Source organism: Haliotis asinina, chromosome 11, assembly GCF_037392515.1.
Source record: "Haliotis asinina isolate JCU_RB_2024 chromosome 11, JCU_Hal_asi_v2, whole genome shotgun sequence".
Taxonomy (NCBI): Eukaryota; Metazoa; Mollusca; class Gastropoda; order Lepetellida; family Haliotidae; genus Haliotis; species Haliotis asinina.
In genome coordinates, this window is record NC_090290.1 from 5413203 (window position 1) to 5440858 (window position 27656).

The 27656-nt window shown below is 40.6% G+C and overlaps 1 protein-coding gene across 1 annotated transcript; it reads right to left on the bottom strand.

Annotated features, from left to right (window-relative positions):
• Positions 1-3918: 3918 nt before the first annotated feature.
• On the bottom strand, positions 3919-26715 carry LOC137256459 (ribitol-5-phosphate transferase FKTN-like). The gene is made up of 8 exons (XM_067794300.1): positions 26680-26715; positions 24005-24181; positions 22070-22350; positions 19725-19975; positions 6008-6138; positions 5003-5127; positions 4377-4586; positions 3919-3931 (listed from the first exon to the last, which is right to left on the bottom strand). Exons 1-8 carry the CDS (start codon positions 26713-26715, stop codon positions 3919-3921), a joined length of 1224 nt encoding a protein of 407 aa, XP_067650401.1.
• Positions 26716-27656: the final 941 nt, after the last annotated feature.

The window sequence follows — 27656 nt, forward strand, 5'->3', positions numbered from 1 at the left end:
AGCGTTCCGGGTTTGATTCCCCACACGTTGTAGTGTTGTTGGAATATTCATTAAACCGGCGTGAACCTGCGCTCACTCATTATTATATTATGTTAAGTTAATGAGTGAGTGAGTGAGTGAGTGAGTGAATGAGTGAGTAAATATTTAAATGTACATTGGCAGTATTTCAGCCGTATCATGACTAAGAATGTTGTAAATGTATTAATGAATACAAACAAAGTTAGATATTATGCATACCTGTCTGCAAAGGACAGTAAAACACCTAGATTATCAAAGAAATACATTTTAGACTAGTAATTAAATCTGAAATATTGTCACAATAAAGGACAACACAATATAAAACCAGGATATATGTTGCCAACAGCGTATTGTAGACCACCAGGCTAGGGACCATGGGGATTTACTGTTATATTAGGATATGATGTTAGATTCTTTTCTGTTGTCTTTCTTACACGTTTTTATTGAGTCTGAATGAATGTGGGGCGGGTGGGTAGCTTAATGGTTAAAGCGTTCGCCGGTCACCCTGAAGACCCTTGTTCCATTCCCCGCATGGTTGCAACATTGCTGGAATATTGCTTAAAGTGGTGTAACACTAAACTCACTCACTCACTCACAGAGGGGATGTCTCAAACGTGCCTCCTGTACTACACCTGGCATGAACTTAGAGAACTGATCTGACTTAGTCTTAGCCAAATCAAACCTAGTGAAGAACTTCACTGTTCTGACCACAGCGGTAATTTTCCGCGAAGAAGAACGTGGGAGAATGAGTGAGTTAAATTTTTTGTTTGTTGTAGGATATTTATACAGTGTGCATATCCACACAAGTAGTACTTGCTCAAGGCGCTGTTTCCCCCTTAAATCATTGGATGCCAATCTCATCGGCACATCTTATTACCAATCTCAACTCACTGGGAATCATACTTCTCTTGCAGCCACTGGGTGCACCAAGTTATTGCGGCTTTCCCATCCTGGCGACTGCAAGGATCGTATACATTTGTGATTTCTATTGCGGACGGTCCTACGGGTTTGTGTTTGAGATTTTACGAGTGCTTCACGGCTGTTTAGGGTCATGGGATTATGAAAAGGCACTTTCAACACGATGTACTGATATAATCATAACTAATCCAACCAAATGACTCATGCCCCCCTCGAAGGATTCCATACTGGCATATGAACATCAGAAGTACTTTAAAGAACGATAACTCTATCCCTGTTTGATTCTAATGGTACTTAATATATCACCGAAGGCTGCGGGAAGCACTTGAAAATCTTATTGCTGTTTTTCTTGGTTAATATTTGTTTTCTTGGTTTTTGTGTTCATTTCATTTAATGAAGTAAACCTATTTGATACAACTAAGAGAAGGAGAACACACATTTTTACTTTTCATCAAAGTAATAAAGACTAATAAATTCCCACTACATACGGTGACATCAATCACAAAGGTTCACGTGTCACCGGTCCTCAAACGAACATACTGGCTCTACCTTGGTAAGGAAAAGTTACAGCATGAGCTGTTTTGTGTCGGTACCGCACTTCACAAGGAAATCTATCTATCTACACACACATACTCTTCAAAAAAGTAGGGGAACTGTACTTTCAATGTACGATTGTCGAAATTGGGATCTATATGGAATTGAATACAATGTAAATGTTGGGTTTTTTTTCATTTGCACATTTTTTCTGGATACAGGTCACATGTTACATGTTGTAATCGACAAAACGGTAGGTAACAATTGCATGGTCTTAATATTTCCAAAAGCGTATACAGGGCTGAATTCAAAGATTGATATTCTGCTTGCACCAGGTGTAGTCTATGACAAGAACCCAACTGCACCAGCCAAATTCCAAAACTTCAGCTGTAGAGTAGTTTGTAAAACATCAGAGGTGTATATAAACCTTATCTAGTTACCATGAAACCATAGCAACATGAAGACAAAGCTCATCCCTGTTTACATGTATTGTCATTGATTGAATAAATGTTGATTCAATAATAATGGATGTTTTGAGAATGCATCGCCACATGGCTTTCATTCAAAGCAAAGCTGTTCGTTCAGTTATCCCCCTTGTTACTTGACTGGGGTATGACTTAAAACTTTCAGGTTTACAATTTTCACTCAGTAGTATGTGATTTGACCCTGAAATCCCTGACCATGCACAGATGCAAGAAACTTATCGGAAAAATGGTCTACAGAGATTTATCGACCGGCCTGAAAAACGACAAGATTCATAATGACACCCCATGCGTGTGTAGGAGGCTCCTACGTTGTTCACGTGCATCACATGCATTGTGTTTTCGTGTGATGATAACGTGAAATAATGCTGCATACACAAGATGAATGTCATTGTAAGGTTCCTCAATGGGTTTTCTTTCTACAAGACTTCAAAGTTCAGGTTCCCCTACCTTTTTTGAATAGTATATATATTCAGAGCTCCAGATAAGGCGCGTATTTGTGTATTTTACTCAATAAAAATCACGTTTACTCAATTATTTGCAAATCTGAAGAATCAGCGAAGTGATGGTTTGCATGATCCTATATTATCACAAGATTGAAATGTTACAAAATATTCATATCATTTTCATTCGCCCATTTTCCGTTGCGTCTTTTCTGGATTGTACTTAATTAGCCATCGTTTACCCCAAATATTTAACTTACATAAATTGACTTTTAGATTCATTTCCATAATTCTGTTATCTGGTGAAGAGTAACCCAAAGACGAGTCATCAGCAAATATGCATGTTAGGCAATCTAATCCCTCTGCTATTTCATTAATGTACACGATTTGGCTGTAATATTGCTGATGTGAAATTTCACTCACTCGCTCACTCACTCACTCACTCACTCACTCACTCACTTTCCCAGTTAACCTTATTGTGTTAGGGTGAGATTCAGACTAAGACAAAGATGGTGTAACTCTATGAATGAATGACCTGTTTATTCTCAGTTTTGCACGATATTGAGGCAGGTGTGACTAAACGGCAGGGTGGAAGAAATTGCTGCTGAACAGGGGGAAGGTTGCTGTAGTAGATGGTGCTAACTTCTTTGGTTCAGAATATCTGTCATTTCCGGTAATATTTGATTTTCTAGATTTTAGATTCAATTTCAAAAGTGTGACATGACTTGGAGGATGTCATCTGCTCTTCATTGCATTTCGCACATTTAATCTTCTTCTTGCACTTAGCGCTGTCGAGAGCTCCACTGCAACGGCAACACACATCCTCCTTACCGCGCCAGAACTTAGCTCCATGTCCACATTTTTGACAGTTGAAACAGTGGGAGCGGTACATAAACATCCACTACGATATTGAAGTATCCTGCTTTAATACATTTGGGTATTGGTAATTGAGAATAGGTAAAGAGGTAAGCATGGGTTTTAGCAATACTGCCATCACATCATGGGGTTAAAACGTTTAACGTGTGTTACACTTTGATTTTTCAGTTCAGCGCCAATCTCTTCCTCGCTCCTGTCAGACAGACCACAAGCCAGATCTCTTATAATGCCTCTGCTCAACTGTGTATTAACAAACTGCTGTAAACCCAGAAGATTGATAGATTGTTATCTCCCTACACATTCCACTAGTATGGAATCATTCCGAAGATGTGTTACATATTTCACTTTTCCGTAGCCATCTTGAGTGTATTTGGAAATAGCAAGGTCATTAAATTTCAGTGACTGTCCACCAAGAAATATCACTATGAATCTGAATCTGATCCTAGCATCAGCTAGCTACTTCAGAAGATGAATCGGGCGAATTGGATTCCACATGGCGACGTTTATTTGTCTTCTAGAACCAGAAGCCAGAGAAAATAGAACCAGAAACCTGAGAAGATAGAACCAGAAACCTGAGACGATCCGCGTTGGAATATTGGCCTTCAACCAAACCCATGCTCGTCGTAAGAAGCGACTAACGGGATCGGTTAGTCGACCTGCCTGAAACCAGAGAAAATAGAACCAGAAACCTGAGAAGATAGAACCAGAAACCCGAGACGATCCGCGTTGGAATATTGGCCTTCAAACAAACCCATGCTCGTCGTAAGAGGCGACTAACGGGATCGGTTAGTCAGTCTCGCAGACTTGGCTGACACATGTCATCGGTTCACAATTGCGCAGACCGATGCTCATGCTGTTGATCACTGGATTGTCTAGTTCAGACTCGATTATTTTTACAGACCGCCCCCCACATAGCGGGAATATTGCTGAGGGCGGCGTATAACTAAACTCACTCACTCACTATATAACACCTTTGTGTTATCGCCGAGACTTTGGCAATGCAAATAACGTTTATCTCGAATAATATTTTCCACTCATAACATGACGCTGGTGATGAATGCTCAATTTATACATGTTAACATTCAGTGTTGTGTCTCTGACTTACTGATATCGATGTACCACAGAGTGCAATTCTTCTTTTGGCACCATCCCGTTTGACTTAGTGTTTGGCTGTGTCTTCCACTTCCACTGCTCAACTGAAGTGTTCCAGTTCTGCCCATAGTTAGCAGTGATATAGGGTAGGGTAGGGCAAGGAACCCGCACCCGGAAACCCATGAAGTCAGTCCAGCATGTGCCAGACTTTGGAAGAACTTTCCTGTAAAAAGTAGCAAATACATTTCATCTCTTTGTCTTCATACCTGACCATTATTGTTAAAACTAAAACATATTTAAATACTTCCGGTATCAGTATCCTCCATTCCGGCAGTGCTGTCCTCGTTCCACTGTACACTATACAGACCAAAACATTTAACACAATCACAACTAGGTGACGTATTCATGAAGAGTATTTTGCCATAACGGGGAGCATTGACGGTTTTGTCTTCTTGTTACTTATGGTAGAGTGTACAGTGTCTGTTTAACACCACTGCACTTTGTTTCTTTATAAAAGAGGTCCAGCCATTCACAAAACGTTATGATCGTTTGGACAAAACAGTTCACATGCAGACACCAACATTTTGACGTCAATCCTTTAATGGATACCAGACCTAGTGCAAAGGGGTAAACACTTACTTGTACTTTTGGCCAGTGAGTCTGTCCGTTGTTCCCACCCAACAATACGTCTCCTCCTCATAGATGAAATAAACATCCATCCTTACAGAACCAGCATTAATAGACATCTGGTAGTTGTCTGATATCTACAAAGGAATTGGCAGAGAAAAAAAACATTACAGTGACTGGTATTTTTTGTGAAGGAAATGTCGTGAAGAATAATTATGAAAACTGAAGTATTTCAATTCGTGTCTGTGGAAACATAATGAAAAATGTTGATTGTGATTAAACAGCACTTTGTCACAGACAAAACTCAATGTTGTATTGACACCCATGTATCTGCCTGCCTGTCTACTAATGGCAATATGCAATACACAACTTCAATCATTGACCACATGCAATTTGAACTTACACCAATCACACTATACACCATAAATAGAGTGCACCTGGGGTCTGTCTCTGTCACACTGTATAATTACACAGACAGGCAGCTGTGACACACCTGGACACTTGACATGTCATGATGTCTGTTTACTGCAAACAAACTACATTCATTTTCCTCCACTGACTGGATCGGACGGAAACTAGTGCAAGCTCAGATTGTCGATTTCAAGCTATGTACTTGGACGAACGACAGTTTCCCATCACGTAGCAGTTCACCATCTCAAAATTTGCTGACTGAGTCGAATGCACATGCAGAATAAATGAGTATGTATTTGCAAAACCCAATATATATCTCTATATACACAGCGACCAACGTAAGTCTTCGTTAAGCTTCAGCGCACACCCACCCGCTCTCCGGATCCTTCGTTTCAAGGGAAGTAACCCCACGTACAAATGTTTTCACTTTTGATTTGCGATTGTACACTTATAACTTGTTTATTTGTTTTTTCACAATCAGTAATGTATATTATATGTCATGAGTAATTGATAATTGTGTTGTAATTTTGTTTTGTTTTTGGCTGCATGTGGCCTTTAAAGAAAGAACATAAACAACTTAAAAGAGTCAAACTCCAAAAGTCTTACCTTCCCTTTCACGTTGACTTTAAATCCTGCTTGTAAAAACGCTGGCACAGTGTTTGGACTGTAGTTTTGAATAGGAATATCGATGTCTATGTCATTTGTATAGGGGATGAAACCACACTGTCGATACCAACCTGATAAACGAAATGATACTCCTATAACAGGGTCAAATTTGTCATATTTTACTTCTAGTTTTTACTAAAATGCGGAAAATATCCTACAATGTATATTTAACTTCAGTTTACTTTAGCTAAGTCTACTTGCGCCTGGCAGCTGGCATATTATCACTTATTACCGCAGGATGCAAGCTGTCGCAACTGGTCAAGCGATGCTACATACAATCACAACCGGTCAGGCGACACTACATGCAATTAAATGTTAGGTCATTTTACATATCAACTGTAACACAGGGCTTTGTCAACGCAGGGAACCTGATTGTGTAGCCACGGCTGACCAAGTCAAATATAATCTATCAAAGGAACCAGCACAAACTGTGACATTAAAGCGACATTGATAATCTTTGATTATCTAACTTCCACTATTTCGGTATTTAGCGCTATGCATCTGTTCTCCCGAACTTGCGTAAGGTAACCAGCATGTCACATATTCTATTGTCGAAACTGACAATTAAACTTGCGCGTACGGTCTTGCCTTCAAATTTGGACAGGAGGCCTCGGGTATATATACAGGATGGTTGCACACTAGAATCATTCCTGCTTTGCCTGAGATCCCTCTCTGTTTGTTTTTGAAGGTAAGTCGCTTGTACTTTGTCATTTTTGTCAGACTCTGCTTATAACTCTTGTACTCTGCTTGAACATTGAATGTAAGTTACACTTAGTCAAAATTCGTAAAATGCCATTCCAACTCACTAGTTTGTCGGGATATTTCATTTGAATCGTGTCTTCAAATACAGTACTAAATATGATACAGTTTGGTATAAAGGGTAATTGTATTGTGTAGGTTTTCACGTTGAAATAGCTTATTATTGTACGGGGTCGTGGATGCTAAAATAGTTTGTGTACAACACATTCAATGTGTACAACGTTGTTGAAGCATTCTCGATACAGATATATCCTTGGCATGTACACTATTTGCAATGTATGTTATATGTACGATTTCTATATGTCATGTTAGCGCCAGAAGCTTATATATATATTTGCGTTCGAGATACCCAGTTTGTGACTGCATATGTTCTAGAATATAATAATACTTTATGTAAACTTATCTAGCTAAACGCGCACATTCTGGCAATGTCTTATAAATATATGTTCATGTAATGTGCACACATTATCATGACGCTGCGGCGATGTAGTAGCAGTCTAGAATAGTTCAAAATATAAAGGCAAAGTTCCTTAATATCAGTCTCAGTATGCAATAATCAGAAAGTATCCACTTTTTCTTTATAAGACAAATATTAGCAGAGAGTATCCACTTCTCGTTATGAGACATATTATTGTAATCATCAGGCGCACCTACAGGCGTCGGCGCAGTATGTCAATTGTGAGGCTCAACCTAATCGTCACCATGGCAACTGTAAACTTAAGTGAACCGCCATGTTATTGCCATGTATGCCGGTTACCGTTTCATTTGGAAATCAAAACTCAGAATGTTTCAAATAAATTATCACGTTGAAGTATTTACATAGTATTGACCCTCATTTACTGTATTTACTCTAATAGTCGATAATGATACAATTGTAATAGTTGTCACTGTTCAATTAAGTATTCGAGTCACCTTTATTCTTAAAGTAAAATTTGATGACTGATCCTTTAGGTGCGTCAGTGAATTATAATTAGTCATTTATAGGTATTGCGTCATAACATCTACAATGTTGACTACTTGTCTTACCTCGTTATTCTCGAGTGTTCAGTGATTGCAATTGATTGACCTGATCCATTGATTGTTCTGTTTATTGATTGATTGGTTTAGTGATTTATTGATTGTCGAAAGAATAAAATATTCCTGCTTTGCCTGAGATCCCTCTCTGTTTGTTTTTGAAGGCGTGGAGATCCCCGAGTTAATTCCCCGCGATAGTTCTAGGCATAAACAGGCCCAAAACAAGCCTGTTTCAACTGGTGGAGTCAATCCTAGATGTCCGGAGCCACGCCTACAAATTACAAACAGAGACTTCGAGGGCATGATTCAAGGTTGCGACTGACCAGTTTGATCAAAGAGCAGGTTTCACCTTTCCCAACATCGCCATCCCTGACCACACCCACACCATCGTCCACAACATTAGCTGTGCCATCACTTACATCGACAGCGGCACCAACATCATCAAATAATTCATCAACGCCTCCATCACCAGCCTTTGCCATGGCAACGCCACAGATCAAGTTACGGCCCTTCAGCGGACAAGAGGAGCCAGCATCCTGGTGGCAGGACTTTACCAACTTTGTTAAGTTGTTGGGTTACAACGAAGAACGTCAGTGCCTGCTGTTTCCTTTCTATTTAGAGGGGACAGCTAGGGTATGGCACCAAGATCTTCCCGATGACACCAAACAAAGTATGACCCGTCTGGAGGCAGCATTCACGTCAAGGTTTCACAAGCCACGAACCTTTGATGTGAATGTTTTACAAATGTCACAGTCAACAGGAGAGTCCAGTGCTGATTTTCTGACAAGGCTACAAAAGGCCACACATAACTTAGCACTGCCAGTGTCCGTGACTGTGGCAGTAGCCGTTAATGGGCTTAGGCCTAACATTCGCCAGTGGGTGATTAATAAGGAGCCTGCCACACTTGAAGATGTCCGTCACCATGCTGAACTGGCTGAGAGATCACAGACGGGTGTGAAATCTCAGGATATTAACATGGCTATGAAGGTGGACCAACTTTCAGAACTTGTAGCCACCCTAATCACCAAGACAACGGACCCAACAGTTCAGGCTGTGGCTACAGAAGCCACTAGACCACCTCCACAACAACAGCAGCAACAATTCCAGCTACAACATCCCCAGCGATACCAGCCCAAACGGCACCAGCCTCATGATGCCCACTTCCGGAGACAACCACCACCTCCTCTGTTGCCTCAAGGTCGTCCACAGCCAAGGAATCAGGCCCCGCCAAGACAGTCCGGCAATCATCCACGCCCACAGTATCCAGTACCCCCGTTCCTGCAGCAAAGATGCATCGGATGTGGTATGTACTGTTCAGACAGGTTATATTGCCCACATTTTAATACCCAGTGTACTTTCTGCCATAAAGTAGGTCACCATTCTAGTGTGTGCATAAGGGCATATCATTCTCAGAATGAATGGCCAAGGCAATAGGGACTCACGCCTGATTCTCAGAGACCTGGGGTCAGGCATGAGAAACCTTTGGTCTCACTTGTGGCACCCTTAGTTAAGAACACTGTTCTAGTTAAGGTGAAGCAAGTGAAGACAACAGCTCTAGTTGATACAGGTGCTTCTGTGTCCTGTGTCAGCATGAGCTACCTTCAAAAAGTAGGCTACACATTAAAAGACTTACAAGACTCTGACCTTCATGAAGTCATTGGTGTAGGTGGTGAAGTTCATAAGATCTTAGGGTCCATTTCTCTTGACATCTGCATAGGCCATCTCCTTCTCTCTCAATCCTTCTATGTCTTTCAATCTCTACACCACTCTCTGATATTAGGCATGGACTTCCTTTCTGAATACAAGGCTGCTATCTCCCTAGCTGACAGGTGCCTGATTATCCAGGAAGGTCTGATTACTGTTCCCCTAGTAGAGTCTAGTGCAGGCTATGCTAGGGCTAAGAAACCAATCACCATTCCACCTTCTTGCCAGGTGGACATTCCTGTCCAAATCTCTCGCCATAGGTTAGGCTCTACTCTTCTATTAGAACCTGTTCCTGAGCTTGCACGAGCTAAACTGCAGGGCGGCAGATGTTTAGTGATGAAGTCCAAGAAAGGTGTCTATATGCGCTTCCTTAACCCTACAAACTCTCCTATTTATCTCAATACTAAAAGAGTGCTAGCCGTAGCATCTGAAGTACACCCGTCGAGTGTCTCAGTTTTGCAAGATTCCCCTGAACCTGAACCCAAACCATCCCATGACACACATCACCCTCATCCTAAGGTTAGTGCTGCATCCCTTACACGAGGTCAGACTAACTCTGTATCTACACCCTATGCCTTTACAACTCCATCCCAGTCCCCATCCCACTGCAAACAAACTCCTCCTTCAGAACTATCCTTTGACCTTTCTGATTCAGACCTGTCTCCTGACCAAAAACGAGAACTTCTTTCCTTCCTCCACTCTCAGCAGGCTGCTTTTGCACACAATTGGTCTGAACTTGGTCAAACACATCTTCACAAACATAGGATAGAGACAGGTGATGCTAGACCTGTGAGGCGTCCCTTTTACCGTCAAAACGCTGAAGTTAGAAAAGAGTGCTCAAAACAAATCAAAGAAATGCTAGATGCCAAAATTATTCAACCTAGTTCATCAGAGTGGCACTCTCCAGTCGTTATGGTAAAGAAACGGGACAACACTTATCGTTTTGCCGTGGATTACAGACGCCTGAATTCTGTCACCAAGCCAATTTTCTTTCCTCTAATAAGGTTTGAAGATGTCATTGATGCAGTGGGAGAAAGTCATGCAAAAATTTTCAGTGTTTTGGATTGCGCAAGTGGCTTTTGGCAAATTCCTCTTCACCCAGAAACAAAACATAAATCTGCTTTCATTACTCCTGATGGTGTTTTTGAATGGAACCGTCTGCCATTTGGCCTCAAAAATGCTCCCATGGCTTTTCAAAGTACTATTTCAGAAGCTCTTAAAGAAATGAACTGGAAATATGTTCTTATTTATGTGGATGACATCATTGTCTACTCCAAAACATTTTCAGAACACCTGACTCATCTAAAATGTGTTTTTCAAAAGATAAAGCAAGCAGGCTTGACTTTGAAACCAAGCAAATGTAAATTCGCAGCAAAACAGGTCCAATATCTAGGGCACATTTTCACCAAAAATGGTATTGAAGTTGACCAATCTAAAATAGAAGCAGTCACACAAATTCCCCCACCAAAAAACGTTCATGATGTTCGCCATTTTCTCGGTCTTTGCAGTTACTACAGGAAATTCGTTCCAAATTTCTCAGGTATAGCAGCACCTCTCTATGACACGTTGAAGAAAGATGCAAAATTTTCTTGGACAGACAGATGTCAACGGGCTTTTTCCCTCTTAAAGGAGAAACTGACAACATCTCCTATCCTTGCCTATCCTGATCCTACAAAACCTTTCATTCTCACAACAGATGCTTCCACTACATCACTTGGGTATATTTTAGGGCAGCTTGGTCCTGATGGTAAGGAACATGTCATCTGCTATGGGGGACGATCACTTCACTCTTCGGAAAAGAATTGGGGAGTTACACAACTTGAATGTTTGGCAGTTGTAGAGGGCATAAAAACTTTTAGAGTCTATTTGGCTGGAAATAAATTCAAAATTTACACTGATCACAAGGCACTTACTTGGCTGAAAAACATTAAGGAAGAAACTGGTCGCCTTGGTCGATGGTCAATCATGTTACAAGACTATGATTTTGAAATTGTCCACAGGCCAGGGAAATCCAATGCCAATGCAGATGCTTTGTCTCGCACAAAATACCCTGAGCCTAAGATCGCACCTGTCACTGATAACATTCCATCTCCTCCATTGCCCTCCAAAACAAAGTATGCTCAGGTTGTCTCATGCCAATCCAACACCACAGACAAAGCTGTTTTGGTCATATCTGCATCTCCCTTTGTACCCCTCTCAACCCCTGATATCACTCCAGCATCACCCCTTCCTTACACATCAACCTCTGTCCCTTCTACCGACCCATCCTCAACCTCCCTATCTTCTCACCAGGACCTAGACACTCCTGAGCCACTCGCGGTTGATTTGTATTACGCTAAGAAACCACCCCCACCTGGTCCATCTATTGCAGTTGCAGCAGTCGACACAGATGATGATCAGTTTGTTATGCAACAATACAATTCGCCTGACCTTCAACCCATTATTGACTACATATCCAAAGGTGAAATCCCTGCAACTTATAACGATGTACAAGTCAAAGGTCTGGTAGGTCGTTCACAGGAATATGTTGTCAGAGATGGTATTCTCTATCATGTTTACCAAGCTAAACATAGAGGTGCCAAGGCCCATAGAGCTCCTCAAATTACACAGCTAGTGGTCCCACTTATCAAGCGCAAAGATCTCCTGTTTGCCTATCATGACTCAAAAGTAGGCGGTTGTCATCTTGGAAGGGATTCTACTTTTCAAGCGCTCCTGTCTAAGTACCACTGGCCTGGCATGTATCAGGACATAGACAACTACATCAGGTCCTGTGAGACATGTCAGAAAATTAAGCCCATGACTCATGGTAGACATGCTCCTATGGTCCCAATGCCCATAGAGGATACCTTTTCCCGAATTCACATCGATATCCTTGGTCCACTCCCTGAAACAAAAGATGGTTTTAAGTATGTCCTACTAGTAGTGGATTCTTTTTCCCGTTGGACAGAAGGCTTTGCCATGAAAACCCAAGATGCCACTGAGGTAGCCCACATTCTTTTCAATCAGGTGATTACTCGCTTTGGTGCTCCCAAAACTCTTCTTTCTGACAGAGGTCGGCAGTTCACTTCTAAACTTGTCAATGCCCTTTGTGAACTTTTGGACATTAAGCACCATCTGACATCATCATATCATCCTGAAACCAATGGCATGTGTGAAAGACGCAATAGGACCATTGAACAGGCACTCAGAGCATACTGTGACTCTGATCAGTCCAACTGGGCAGACCTTATTCCTTGTGTAATGATGTCACTGCGCAGTGCACCATGTGCATCGACTGGTTACACTCCATTCTATCTGCTCTTTGGCAGAGAGATGCATCTCCCAATTGATATTGCCCTTCTGCCCAAGCCATCACTAGGCAAAACTGCAGAGCGTCATCTTAAGACCCTTCTGGACAATCTCAGAGTAGCCAAGACCATTGCCAAGGACAATATGAAATTGTCCCAAGACATCAACAAAGAGCGCACTGACCTCAAAGCTAGAGAGCCCCAGTTCTCTGTAGGTGATTTGGTCCTGATGAAAAACTCACATATTCTTCCCGGTAGGTCCCCAAAGCTCTCGGTTAAATGGTTAGGTCCGTACACAATTATAGAGTTAGGCCCAAATCACACCTTCAAACTACAGCACGTTCAAACCAGCAAAACACACAAGGCCCTCATCCACGCCAATCGCATAAAACCTTATGTCGCTCGAGAAGCCAATGATCGACTTCCAGATCAAGTCCCCAACAATGGATGTCGTCCCCCTTTTCCCAGCACGTCTGCTGATGATGATAGACATCATTCCCCTTTGCCCAGCACTTCGGCTGATATGGACACAAGTCATTCCCCTTCTCTCAGCACTTCTGCTGATGAGGACACACATCATTCTCCTCATGCTGGCACTTCTGCTGATGCTAGCACTCCCTTCGAACAACAAATGATCTCTCAAGACCCAGAAAGCAATGATACAGGTCCTGTACCATCCGCTTCCCAAGAGGAGGATGACAAACCTCAAGATGAACAAACCTATCCTGTTGACAAAATTCTTAGATGCAAAATGTCAAAAGGTACCAAGACGTACCAAATAAAATGGTTAGGCTATTCTCAAACGACTTGGGAGCCTGCTTCCAACCTTGATCCATCCCTGATCAAGCATTTCCATAAGTCAAGAACAATGACTGGTAGAGCTCGCAAACACAGACGCAAGTACTTTCTTTGAGTCAGTACTCAGGTGTTACCAAGCTGTCTCAACCCTTTATGATTTGAATTGTGTTAGCCATTGTATGAGTGACCAACCCTTTTTGCAGTTACCCAGTTTCTGTGTCTCATAGTGCTAGGATTGGTGTTGTGGCCACGACATTCTTTCCAATCAGGTCAACTCTTCTAATGGCTTCCTTTTTCATTTCATCAAAGGTTCATCCTGGCGCTTGATTATCCTGTGGCTTATCGCTCTGTTAGCCCACCCTGTCTGCAGCACCAGCCCTGTTCAAAGACTAAATTATGGAATAGTCTTTAAGCCAACCACTGAAGTACATTTTTCAACAGAGTATTGGGTACACACCTACGAGGTCAAGCTCCCTCACGTCCCCAGTATCCCTACATTGAGCGGTTGTCACCAAGGCAATGCAACGTGTGCATTACTGCATCAAATGCAAATGCACCTGAATGTTATAAAAGCCAGGTGTGTTGCGCAACTAAATGAAACTAAGCAACAAATAATAAAACTCATTCCTGAGTCAAAGGTCCCTTCCTCAAGTCGTTCCAAGCGAGCAGTCCTTAGTTTTGTAGGATCCCTTTCCAAAACATTGTTTGGCACAGCCACCACTGACGATGTCAATCTGCTTGCCAAGCATATTAACGCCTTAACCAAACATGATATTAATCTTGCAAATGTCTTGCAACAGCATTCAGCCCACCTCTCTTCTTATATGAAACTTGTCAACAATAGATTTAAGAATGCTTTGAAAGGTGTGAAGGCCAATCACGATGCGATTACGTTCACAGCCACTGCGATAGAGAATAATGCCAGAAATATTCAGTCTACATTTACTTCACTCACCTCCCTTTTGATAGACCAAATTCAAAATTCTAATACCATTGAGCATCAGCTCGAAGAACTCAAATTAGGCATTTTAGACCTCGCAAAGCATAAACTTTCTCCTCTACTTATTGCCCCGCAAATTCTGGAACAAACCATCCACCATCTTTCTTCCATTTTATCAAGTAAGTATCCAAATTTCCAGCTGCTCCAAACCAACCCAACCTATTATTATTCCCAAGCTAAATTTATCTTTGCCCGTACTAAGTCCCATGTGTACATATCTGTTAAATTTCCCTTATCCTCTTTGGCCAAACCTTTCCAAATGTATAAAGTTATTTCTCTCCCAGTGCCTGTGAACAAGACATCATCCCACTCTACTCAACTCCTTGATATTCTGCCTCATTTTGCCATATCATCTGATTCCAAGCATTTTCTCAGTCTGGACAGTTCAACATTAGATTCCTGTTCAGGTGATGAATTTGTCATACACTGTCCTTTTCGAATAGCATTACGGTCCTCTCCCAAACCATCATGTGCCCTAGCTCTCTTTCAAAATAGTAAAGAGTTGATTAAATCCCTTTGTGACTTTCGCTACATTATCAGACCTCAACCACCTCAGCTTATCTCTATTGATACCTCAAATGTTCTTGTCTATAGAATTCCTTTCCTTACTCTCCACTGTCCTGGTACTCATCGCGTAATTTCTGGATGTACTTTCTGTCTTATTGTCACTCCTTGTTACTGTTCTCTGTCTACTGAAGATCTATTTTATCCAGCACCCTTTGGTTCATGTCGGACTTACCACAACCAAATCTCACACCTTCACCCTGTCAACCTTGCTCTTCTGCAACACTTTTTTGATGACTCAACCCTTTCTAGCATAGCAGGCGACACGACTTTCAAAAAAGCTGTTAACTTTACAATTCCAAATTTTAATATATATTCCCATAAAATTTCTGATGTCTTGGCGAATGATGAACAATCTCATCTAAGTCTGAAGCGTATTGCAGAAAGTGCACGAAAAACAGAAACTATATTTCAAACTATTGCAGAACCTTTGCTTGATGGTCAGATTAGTTTGCCTACCTCTTGGCCTGATACAAATGCCATTATTGCCGTCACTGCTTCAGCTACTTCTGTTTTGTCCATTGGCTTATTCATTTGGATGTTTTTCAAAGTACGCGCGCTCTCTGCTGCATTATTGCTCGTTACTCGTGTCGCCCCCGTTAAAGCAATTCAACCTCCAGCACTAAACTATAATGCACCAACAACTTCTAGCCCTGGCTTTGTCATCTCTGATCTTGCTGACTATCATGTCTCAATTCTTCTTGGAGTGATCACACTTGCGGTTGCATCCATTCTTCTCCTTCTTATCTCTAAACACAATCCCCGGACGCACAATGGTCTTGTTCTTGAGCTCACCACTGGTCCAGAATGTGTGACTGTTCCTATTCTATCACTCAGTCTTTGTCCTACTTACTGGGACATTCAACCTCCCTACACTGTCGAACAGCTCCAAATCTCTGGATACTTCTTTCCTACTCTTACGGTTGTCTGGCCTGCCTTCACTGTGACAAACGAATTAACTAAAACCTCTCTCTCTGTTCCAAATTCTCTTCGAGTCTCCTTCTTTACGGCCCGTAAGCTCCAGAAAATGTTCACCCAGCCTTTCGCTGCCTACATATTAATTGTTCACGATGGTCATTATCAAGTCATAAATCAATCCTCTATCTGCAAAGAATTTTAAGTGGGCTGTCTGCACAGTACATACCTTTTGTCATATTATATGATTGTTTGTACATTCCGTTACCGAGGTTTATTGTATACTTTGTATTTGTATGCATTTGTATTATCAGTACGTATTTGTTTTTGACTAAAGCAAAAACGTGATCAAAGGCTTTTGCGGTCAAAAGCTCCACGACGCCCAGGGGTTCTATAACAGGGTCAAATTTGTCATATTTTACTTCTAGTTTTTACTAAAATGCGGAAAATATCCTACAATGTATATTTAACTTCAGTTTACTTTAGCTAAGTCTACTTGCGCCTGGCAGCTGGCATATTATCACTTATTACCGCAGGATGCAAGCTGTCGCAACTGGTCAAGCGATGCTACATACAATCACAACCGGTCAGGCGACACTACATGCAATTAAATGTTAGGTCATTTTACATATCAACTGTAACACAGGGCTTTGTCAACGCAGGGAACCTGATTGTGTAGCCACGGCTGACCAAGTCAAATATAATCTATCAAAGGAACCAGCACAAACTGTGACATTAAAGCGACATTGATAATCTTTGATTATCTAACTTCCACTATTTCGGTATTTAGCGCTATGCATCTGTTCTCCCGAACTTGCGTAAGGTAACCAGCATGTCACATATTCTATTGTCGAAACTGACAATTAAACTTGCGCGTACGGTCTTGCCTTCAAATTTGGACAGGAGGCCTCGGGTATATATACAGGATGGTTGCACACTAGAATCATTCCTGCTTTGCCTGAGATCCCTCTCTGTTTGTTTTTGAAGGTAAGTCGCTTGTACTTTGTCATTTTTGTCAGACTCTGCTTATAACTCTTGTACTCTGCTTGAACATTGAATGTAAGTTACACTTAGTCAAAATTCGTAAAATGCCATTCCAACTCACTAGTTTGTCGGGATATTTCATTTGAATCGTGTCTTCAAATACAGTACTAAATATGATACAGTTTGGTATAAAGGGTAATTGTATTGTGTAGGTTTTCACGTTGAAATAGCTTATTATTGTACGGGGTCGTGGATGCTAAAATAGTTTGTGTACAACACATTCAATGTGTACAACGTTGTTGAAGCATTCTCGATACAGATATATCCTTGGCATGTACACTATTTGCAATGTATGTTATATGTACGATTTCTATATGTCATGTTAGCGCCAGAAGCTTATATATATATTTGCGTTCGAGATACCCAGTTTGTGACTGCATATGTTCTAGAATATAATAATACTTTATGTAAACTTATCTAGCTAAACGCGCACATTCTGGCAATGTCTTATAAATATATGTTCATGTAATGTGCACACATTATCATGACGCTGCGGCGATGTAGTAGCAGTCTAGAATAGTTCAAAATATAAAGGCAAAGTTCCTTAATATCAGTCTCAGTATGCAATAATCAGAAAGTATCCACTTTTTCTTTATAAGACAAATATTAGCAGAGAGTATCCACTTCTCGTTATGAGACATATTATTGTAATCATCAGGCGCACCTACAGGCGTCGGCGCAGTATGTCAATTGTGAGGCTCAACCTAATCGTCACCATGGCAACTGTAAACTTAAGTGAACCGCCATGTTATTGCCATGTATGCCGGTTACCGTTTCATTTGGAAATCAAAACTCAGAATGTTTCAAATAAATTATCACGTTGAAGTATTTACATAGTATTGACCCTCATTTACTGTATTTACTCTAATAGTCGATAATGATACAATTGTAATAGTTGTCACTGTTCAATTAAGTATTCGAGTCACCTTTATTCTTAAAGTAAAATTTGATGACTGATCCTTTAGGTGCGTCAGTGAATTATAATTAGTCATTTATAGGTATTGCGTCATAACATCTACAATGTTGACTACTTGTCTTACCTCGTTATTCTCGAGTGTTCAGTGATTGCAATTGATTGACCTGATCCATTGATTGTTCTGTTTATTGATTGATTGGTTTAGTGATTTATTGATTGTCGAAAGAATAAAATATTCCTGCTTTGCCTGAGATCCCTCTCTGTTTGTTTTTGAAGGCGTGGAGATCCCCGAGTTAATTCCCCGCGATAGTTCTAGGCATAAACAGGCCCAAAACAAGCCTGTTTCACTCCTAATGATAATCTATATATAAGTTAGTCGTCATGATTCAAAGTGAGTGAATGAGTGAGTTAATGTTTAACGTCACATTGGCATTGTTTCAGTTATATAGTGATGAGAACAAATTTGACGTTAATAATGAATATATATATTCGACCTGTCGTCAAAGGGCAGTAAAATAACTAGACTATTACAATTAGGATTAAAACTAGCAAGTTAAATCTAATAGCACTATTTGGACAATACATACTATAGATACTATATACCATACATCCTATAGATACTATATACCATACAGACTATAGATACTATATACTATACAGACTATAGATACTATATACTATACAGACTGTAGATACTATATACTATATAGACTATAGATACTAAATACTATAGAGACTTATATACTATACAGACTATTGATATTATATACTATACAGACTATAGATACGATATACTATCCATACTATAGATACTATATACTATACATACTATAGATACTATATACAATACGTACTATAGATACAATATACTATACATAGTACAGATAGCCAACAACTGAAGATAGATCATCATACTAAGGGCTTACATTCCTTTTGCTGCGTGCATAGACCCTAGCTGGATTTATCATCCCTATGATTCAAAGCTTTTTTGGTTTGTTTGTGTAAAGGAAAAATAAGTATATTTTTCGTTTTCCCACTTGCTTTACCTTCTAACAAATGTTCTCAAATCATTCGCTATTTGGAGTTTGGAATGGGTGCCATGCACCAACCTCACCAGCAAGCCTGACCGTCTGATACCTTAAGTCTGCCCTTGTGACTAATTACTCTTATCCTAAATATTCTGGACCGGAGGATCATGCGATGGGCGGTGGTAGCGTATGCTACCCATATACTAGACTCAGTAGTGTAAGTGTAGCCACTTATTTCATTTAGTGCTTCTGAACTTGATTTTTTGCTAAATATTCTATTCCGTTAAAATGAACTAATGAAATGTAATTTTTTTAAACAAATTCGTAACTGTGGACAGATTATTGTCATTAGATGATGAAAATCAGTAAAAACAGAATTTCCAATTCTTAACAAATATTTACATCAAAACGCAGCTGGTCACATTCACGATATTTGCAATTGCTTTTAGCAATTTGATGCATGGTCCCCGTGCAAATCATCTGCATAAGGTTTGCAGTTGCTTTCCTCAACTTAGTGGAGGAATTCGATGTAACCATATACATGTATACATATATAACATATAGTGAGTGTTTTAAGTGAGGCTAAACATTTGATGGGTAGTATGTAATGCTGTAAAGATCATCTCACCAAGACATGTGCCATAACAGATACGGAACGGGACGTCAATGTGATCCAGAGCCCTTTTCGCTTTTAACAGGACTTGTGCCCAATTTGGTGTCACGTTATTGCTTTTCGGAGTGTTTGCCCTGAGATATGCTTGCGCCCCTTGATAGTCACATTCGATGAACTTGGCCTTCCGCATCTGGACCAGGAATGTTTCCACTGGATACGGGAGTTGGAGCCATAAGCCATCAACAACCGTGAGGGCAACGTGGAAACTGGTCAGTATAGGAAAGTGGACATATATTAACAGTCTGATATTGTCACTACACAGCAGGCCCTCAAAACAAATCACGGTGAAACGAGTCACCCAATAAACAAACACTTAATTCCTACGAATTCAATAAAATAACAGCTATGCCTCTTGTAAATAGACATGGATATATGTCCTAGTGGTAAACATTTCAAAACTGTTCACATATATTATAGAATTCCTCCCACTGGGAGCCACGTTGTATGACCGTATATTTATTTAGAAAAAAGGTCGTTTTTATCTTGATTAATCGCGTTGTGTTTTTTAAAACATGCAAGGTCTCACCAGGAACGGTAATGTTGGAAACTGCACCAAAACTGAGCACGAAGTAATTACAATCATCATATCGAGATGTCGCAACTTTATGGATGATCAACATAATTTTACAAAGCCAACGGCATAAAACGTATACCGAAACGTCGCCATTGATAAAATAGAAGCTGATCATCTATTCTGTATACCAGCAACTTTCAGAATGCCACTCAAACAAATCAATCATGATATCGTAAAATATTTGGATCAGTCGGGATTTACTTTGGATGTTCTTGGCAGGCGCGACAGAGTGTGGCATCTTCGAAAATGTTACAGAACGATCTTTATGGAAGCTACTCTGTGAGAATGTTGGTTGGGATCACTGTGATCACTCTCTATATAGGCTCCCTGGTCTAACAAAACCTAGAAGGAGGTCGCGTCAGGTAACCTTTGAGATTGACCAATCAGAACACAGCTTACCAAACCGCGAAAGTGGACATTCGCACATACCTTTTGAACTTTTACCTTGGAAAGATTTGTACCCGAACGATTCCGAATGCTATTTTCCATACGATCGCTACCGGGTAATGCACATAGAGCTTGCTACAATACTGTCAACAGTGAGTAAACAGTCGCTGAAAATAGCGTTTTTGTCAGTATTCAAGGATGTCAGCTTGCGGAAATATGAGGTAATGGTAACCATGTCATCAGAAAGCCCTAAACATATATACTCCAGGTTAAATACCTGTGTTTTATGCGGATATTCGTTTATTGTGCGATCAGTGGTGATGACTAGCCCGCCAAACACTAAACAGTAGCCGTTGTCTGATTGGTTAAATCCGTTCGGCCTTCTCGCATTTGATTGGACGGTCATAGGTCGCTCACAGGTTACCTGACGCGACATTAGGGTTTTAGAGTTATAGAGTATCCCTGGTTAGACTCAGTAGTGGAGTGTACTGAGACTAGGCTGTGTCACTGAGTGCATCCGACTAGCTAACTTAACCACGTTTGTCATCAATCACCGTCCCCTTTCGTCGAACTTGGCGTTAAGATGTGGGAAATCTTGGACAGGATGTACCAGGATCCGGGTTCTCCTCGGAATAGATCCGAGATCTACCCTTTTTTCCACAATGACGTAATGGACAGTTGGAAGCTTTCGCCAGTCATTTAACACAATCATTGTTTATATGTCGTTCAACAACCAATCCTAGTCACATGTCCGTGTTATACTATTTATGTCATTAAAGATATGTCAACGCGGCATTATATTCAAGTTGCTTTATGAAAAACTCACCATGAAGTAAAAATTGTTATTGCTGCCATAAGGACACGTGAGGTTCCCACAAAAGTTGATCAGCAATCCATTGTTGTCGTATGAGGCGGCTAATGGAATCAGGTTATATTACTCACTGATGCATGTCGCAAGAGACCCATGAAGGTCCTCAGCAACGTATGCTTGTCAAGATACCTGTCAAGATGTGGGTTTCAGCTGATCTTCAGCAACCCATTCTTGTCATAGGAGGCAACAAGGAGATTGGGTGATCAGGCTCTCTGACTATGTTGACACGTGTCATGGTAGCCTAGTTGTGTAGATACTGTTGATCGCTGGATTGTTTGATCCAGACTCGATATTTACAAACTGTAGCCATATAGCTCGAACACTTTTGAATGCAGCGTTAAACAACAAACCAAACAGTGGCAATCACTAGTGTTTAGTCCAGACTCGTTTGAGGACTGGCTTCACACAGTTACATATTGCCTGGTGGGCCGTTAGAGAAAAAAGAAAGAACGAAGCAAACAAACAAACCTATCATATGCTCCTGCGCTTTTTCCAAATGTAAGGTGTAATCCTGGCAAGTTCTGTCCATTCGTGGCACCCATGTTTTCAATCGAACTGTGCCACCAGTAGTCGTCGTCCCGTTTGTAGAACACCACCAGATGTAGAGGAATGCTACCGGACTGCAGGATGATGTAGTGTGTAGGAATGCTTGGAACTTTTAACCTTTTCAAGGACAGCAATCGGGGATCCGGAGAGGTCATTTCATTCAATACAATGCCCTTGTCATTGAGCTGATGATCGAGGGTTCCCTGAAAAAAAACCCCAATAACACCATTTTAGATTGTTTGATGTCACAACCAACATACAACTGTGTCATGGTGATCATCAGCATCAGAGTGAGTGAGTGAGTTTAGTTTTACGCCGCACTCAGCAATATTCCAGCTATATGGCGACGATCTGTAAATAATCGAGTCTGGACCAGACAATCCAGTGATCAACAACATGAGCATCGATCTGCGCAAATGGGAACCGATGACATGTGTCAACCAAGTCAGTGAGCCTGACCACCCGATCCCGTTAGTCGCCTCTTACGACAAGCATAGTCGCCTTTTATGGCAAGCATGGGTTGCTGAAGGCCTATTCTACCCCGGGACATTCACGGGTCTCAGCATCAGAACTGGTCTTCAGCAATAGAAGGCGACTAACGGCTCGCTGACTTGGTTGAATTGTATGGTGGATGTTAGTGCAGCCAGATTGTGTTGTCCAATGTTCACGATGCCAATCAATCGACTACGGGGTTAAACACCAACAAAACAGGAGTGTTATCAGTCACTCTTTCCTTCAAGAAGACCTTTGTTATGATCGCTCGTCACACTGGTTACGAACCCTGCTATAGGTACTATGATTTCTGCGATATTACGATATTGCTAAAATCGATCTCCTTCTCTCCATCACGTGTGGGGAATCGAACCCAGGTATTTGTCGTGACGCCATCACAAGGGGTACGTATGTACAGAGATAAGTATGTAAAAACTGTGACGGATCTTCTTACAACTGTTAATTTTCATTTAGTTATTTCTTCTTTTTTATAAAGAAATTGATTTAACTGATACATTCTGATTGATATGTTCTTTAGATAGCTGTGTTTTAATCATTGGTAGTTTAGAATAGATACCTAAATTTGTTAGTATTTGTATCCTCAAGTGGGGGGTTAAGGTATTGTAAAATTATATTGTCCTCCAGAGAGAACTGAGTGAGTGAGTGAGTCAGTGAGTTAATATTTAGCGTCACACCTCCTGTGGGGATATTTAAGTCCCAAAAATTTAAAATTTAAATTTACCAGACCTTTTCAATGTAGTATTTTTGCTATTTTAAATTTGACCCAAGTCGCCAGCTAGGTCCCATGCAGACAGGCAAAGTACTGTATGATATTAATTATAGCTCGTATTCATATTGTCTTGTTGTCTATAGTAATTTATATCTTTATGACAGTTTTAAATTAAGAGCTGTGCTATCTTTTATTTTAGTTCTACTGTTCTTCGATGACAGTTTTTTATATGTTCTAAATGTATTGCTGTTTTAATATTGATATGAATTTAAATTGTTCTCGTGGCGATATGCTTGAAATGCTGCCTATCTGAGTTAAATCGATCGAACGCAGTAACCACGAGGCCACCTAACTGCCCCATAGATATTTGAGAAAATGTCTTGGAAACAGGCAAATAGGACACACGTTACGACACATCATTGGATACTTTGGCTCTGCTGGAAGGCAAATAGAACGACCGAGTGAAATACTTTGAAGGCAAGAATTTGGTGGATGTCAACTTGTTTATTTTGAGGAACATGGCGTTCCGCAGTATATTCATACTGCTTTATCTTGGATGAGGAAGGAAATCAGTGATATCAAACCTGAAACCAGTCATGGACTGGTTTAAACGAGGAAGGTGTTTTTTGACGTACCCTTCCTTCCCAGTCCGATCCAAACACCCCCAATGTGATAACATCTCCGACCGAGCACAGCGTACAGGGAGCGTCCGACCCATTTGCTGACAACAGGTACTGTAGCACGGCCTGCTCTATGACAAATACACTGATATTTCGACGGTGGCACATGCTGGTGAATGTCTTGAGAAGTTCCTGTTCATAAAACATGAATGTCATTAACAGCGTAAGAATACACTTTGTCCCAGTTGGTCAGCTTGCTTAGAACAACCACAGAGGGTATATTCGCTTCAGCAACCCATGCTTGTCATAACAGGCGACTATGCTTATCGTAAGAAGCGACTAACGGGATCGGGTGGTCATACTCGCTGATCTGGTTGACACATATCGTCGGTTCTCAATTGCCCAGATCGATGCTCATGTTGTTGATTACTGTCTGGTCTAGACTCGATTATTTGCAGACCGCCGTCATATAGCTGGAATATTGCTGAGTGCAGCGTAAAACTAAATTCACTCACTCACTCACTCATTTTTTTAATAAAGAAATGGTGATTTATCAGCGAACGACAATTGACATAAGCCTTCAATGAGAAGACCCTAGAAATGTGGTAATTCAGGATCATGTCGTTGAGTCCTCATTAAAGGCATTTCACTGTGAAAACTACTCTGTGCTGTAGGGTCAACTACATACTGCTGGTGAAACATTGTAAGCGGTGACTGCAACACGAATCTGTGTATTGAGAATGTCTTCTTACTGCTTACCAATTTCCGGGTCATGGATCGAAACTCTGTATGCTGAAAAGAAAAACTGATTTTCAGTAGATATATCGGCAGTGTTCAGTCTGTGTTCATGGGTTTAGAAAGTGTTTTGTGAATTCGCAACAAAATGGTGTCATACATGGAGTACATGACCTTCGTGAATTTCCACCATGATATATAAAGGTGGATAATGGTCGTGTTGATCAAAGGTCAAAGGTCATCATGAACAGACCATCCAACTTGGCTGTAAACATTTGAATCTGTGAGGGACAAATAAATCATAGCATGGGTTCCCCAGGATGTAAATCTGTCAAACACATAAATAATGATAAAAAAATACTTGTACTCCTCATAGAAAGTCGTGCCCATTCCAATCTCCCATGATGACACAGACCATATACAGATTCTGAAGATCTGGTTGCCGTACCAAAAGTAAATACAACGTGCAAAGTAAGGCAAATAGCAACAGCCTGAAACATTTAGATGAACACCACTATGAATGATGTCTAACACAGAAGAACCTCAAGTTGCTTTATCTCCCGAAGCAGAAAATGAATGACGACATTTGTATTGCCTTATATTAAATATATCAATGTGTTTAAGGTAGGTTTCTTGGAGACAGAACTCCGACGGGTTAAAATATTGACATCTGTATCTCAGTATTTCTTTGAACTAAAGACACTCCTGAAAGACAACTGCCTCGGTGTGAGTGCTGGCTAATAGCTGTTCCCCCTTGTGAACCAGGGTTAGAATATATACCCAGCAACCCATTGCTGATCGTAAAAGGCGACTGAATTGGACAACCTGTTTATCGTGGATTGACACACTCCTGAACATTTTGTATCATATTTGGACAACTGGGCGTTTACCTCCTTTGTGGCGTCATGTCAAGACCTAATCCTGTACGGAATCATACAGATCCATCAAACTAGAGACCCGTGTCATTTAAGTAGATGTGTTTGCAAAACCGTGGAACGCTCAGTCGGGAATAGATTAGTATGAATTCTAGAAACCAATGATATTATTACAAAGATACAATGTGTTTTCCGCAAATAAATAAATAAATAAATAAATAAATAAATAAATAAATAAATAAATAAATAAATAAGAGCACTACTGATCATTTGGTCCAAATGGAATCCTTTATGATGTGAACAGCCAACATGCTGAATGAATCTCCCTTGACCTTGACAAAAGCTTATGATACAGCATTGAAACATGGTATTTTGAAATGTTTACACGCTTTTGGCTTAAGAGGCCCTTTTGCTCAATTTGTATCACAGTTTTTAACAGCCAGACAGTACGTGTTGGATCAGCGCTGATCATTATAATCAGAATCAGGGTTTCCACACGAAAGCATTTTATCTGTTACTTTGTTTGACATAAAATTGAATAGTACGTCGAAAGTATTAAATGACCCAATTAATGGGCTTTGAGTCCATGGATGGGTGACCGTGTTTGGCTGTTTGACCCCTGAAAGGTTTTAGGACTTCATTCTGACCCACAACGATGTGACACATATGGTATGACCTTAGGCAAGTCTCACCTCAGTTTGTTCAATACTGCATCTGTTCACAGGGCAGAAAATGAGTACCCGGTTGGACTTGACAGAACGTTAATGGCATTGAATGTACCACGTACAACAGGATCGTTCATGATTATCTCCCCTGAAAAGACAAGAGGGGTGGGACGAACCTATTTACTTTTATCATAGATCCAAAACCATCTGATTCCTCGAGGAACGAAAAGAAAAGACCTTTCGAAAGTCTTCATCGAATTAAATCATATCTTTTCGCCATTCCTAGGGCTATTAAAGCTGTTTATGGTGAACATCACCCATCTATATAGGGCACACTTCTGGTATAATGTGCACGGAGACATTGAATTCATGCTTAGGCAATCTCCACGACAGGGTTCGTTGCTAAGGGTCTAACTATCTGTTGAACGCCCAACTTCTGTTCATTCGACATCTTTAGGGGATTCATTTGGGCCTGTAGATATGGAGGTCACTCTGTCCTCACAGCACAGTCAGAGGATCTTGTAATCCTCACATTCGCGTGAGCGATCTCCGATTGATGCTGATACCTTTGATGCGAGACGATACAGTGATGATCAGGATGTTATACATAGCTCAGTCGTTCTTACATTGAATAAACGCTGTGCAACTTGAATACATCTCATTTTTGTAATATCCAATGGGACGGTGGCATAGCCGCTTTTGGCAATATTCCAGCAATTAATTTCAAGGTCGGAGACATCAGAAATGGGTTGCACACATTGTATCCATGTGGGAAATCTTCGGAACAGCGAACCACTAGGCTACTCCGCCCCCGCCATCAGAAATATCAGAAACAATAAGAGAAAAAAATAAATTAACTAATTAAACTTCATAAATTTTAGCCAAAGGAGAAGACTGTAATGATTTGTATTGCATGAGCAACTAACCGCCCTTGGGCAAGCTCATGATACAGCAACAGACGTTGACAATATTCACTATCAGCTCTTGAAGCATTTACCTGAATCATGTTTTTAAACATTTTTTGGACTCTTGTGATACGGTATGGACTTATGGGAACTCCTCACCTTCGTGGCGTAATACCATTGTAGTCCCAATTTCATAGCCTGGCAGGGATCATACATATCAAGCGAATTACAAACCTATATCTCTAACCAGCTGTCTGAAATACCATGGAACGAATGGTAAACAGCTGATTGGTATCTTGAAATCAGTAACCTTATCAAAAACATTCAATGTGGTTTCAGGAAACACCGTAGTACTATTGATCATTTGGTACGTTTAGAATCCTTTGTTAAATTTAGAATCCTTTGTTAAAATTTATATAGTAAATCAGTATCGATATTCTTTGATCACGAGAAACCATAGTACACCACCTGGAAGCATGACACCTGG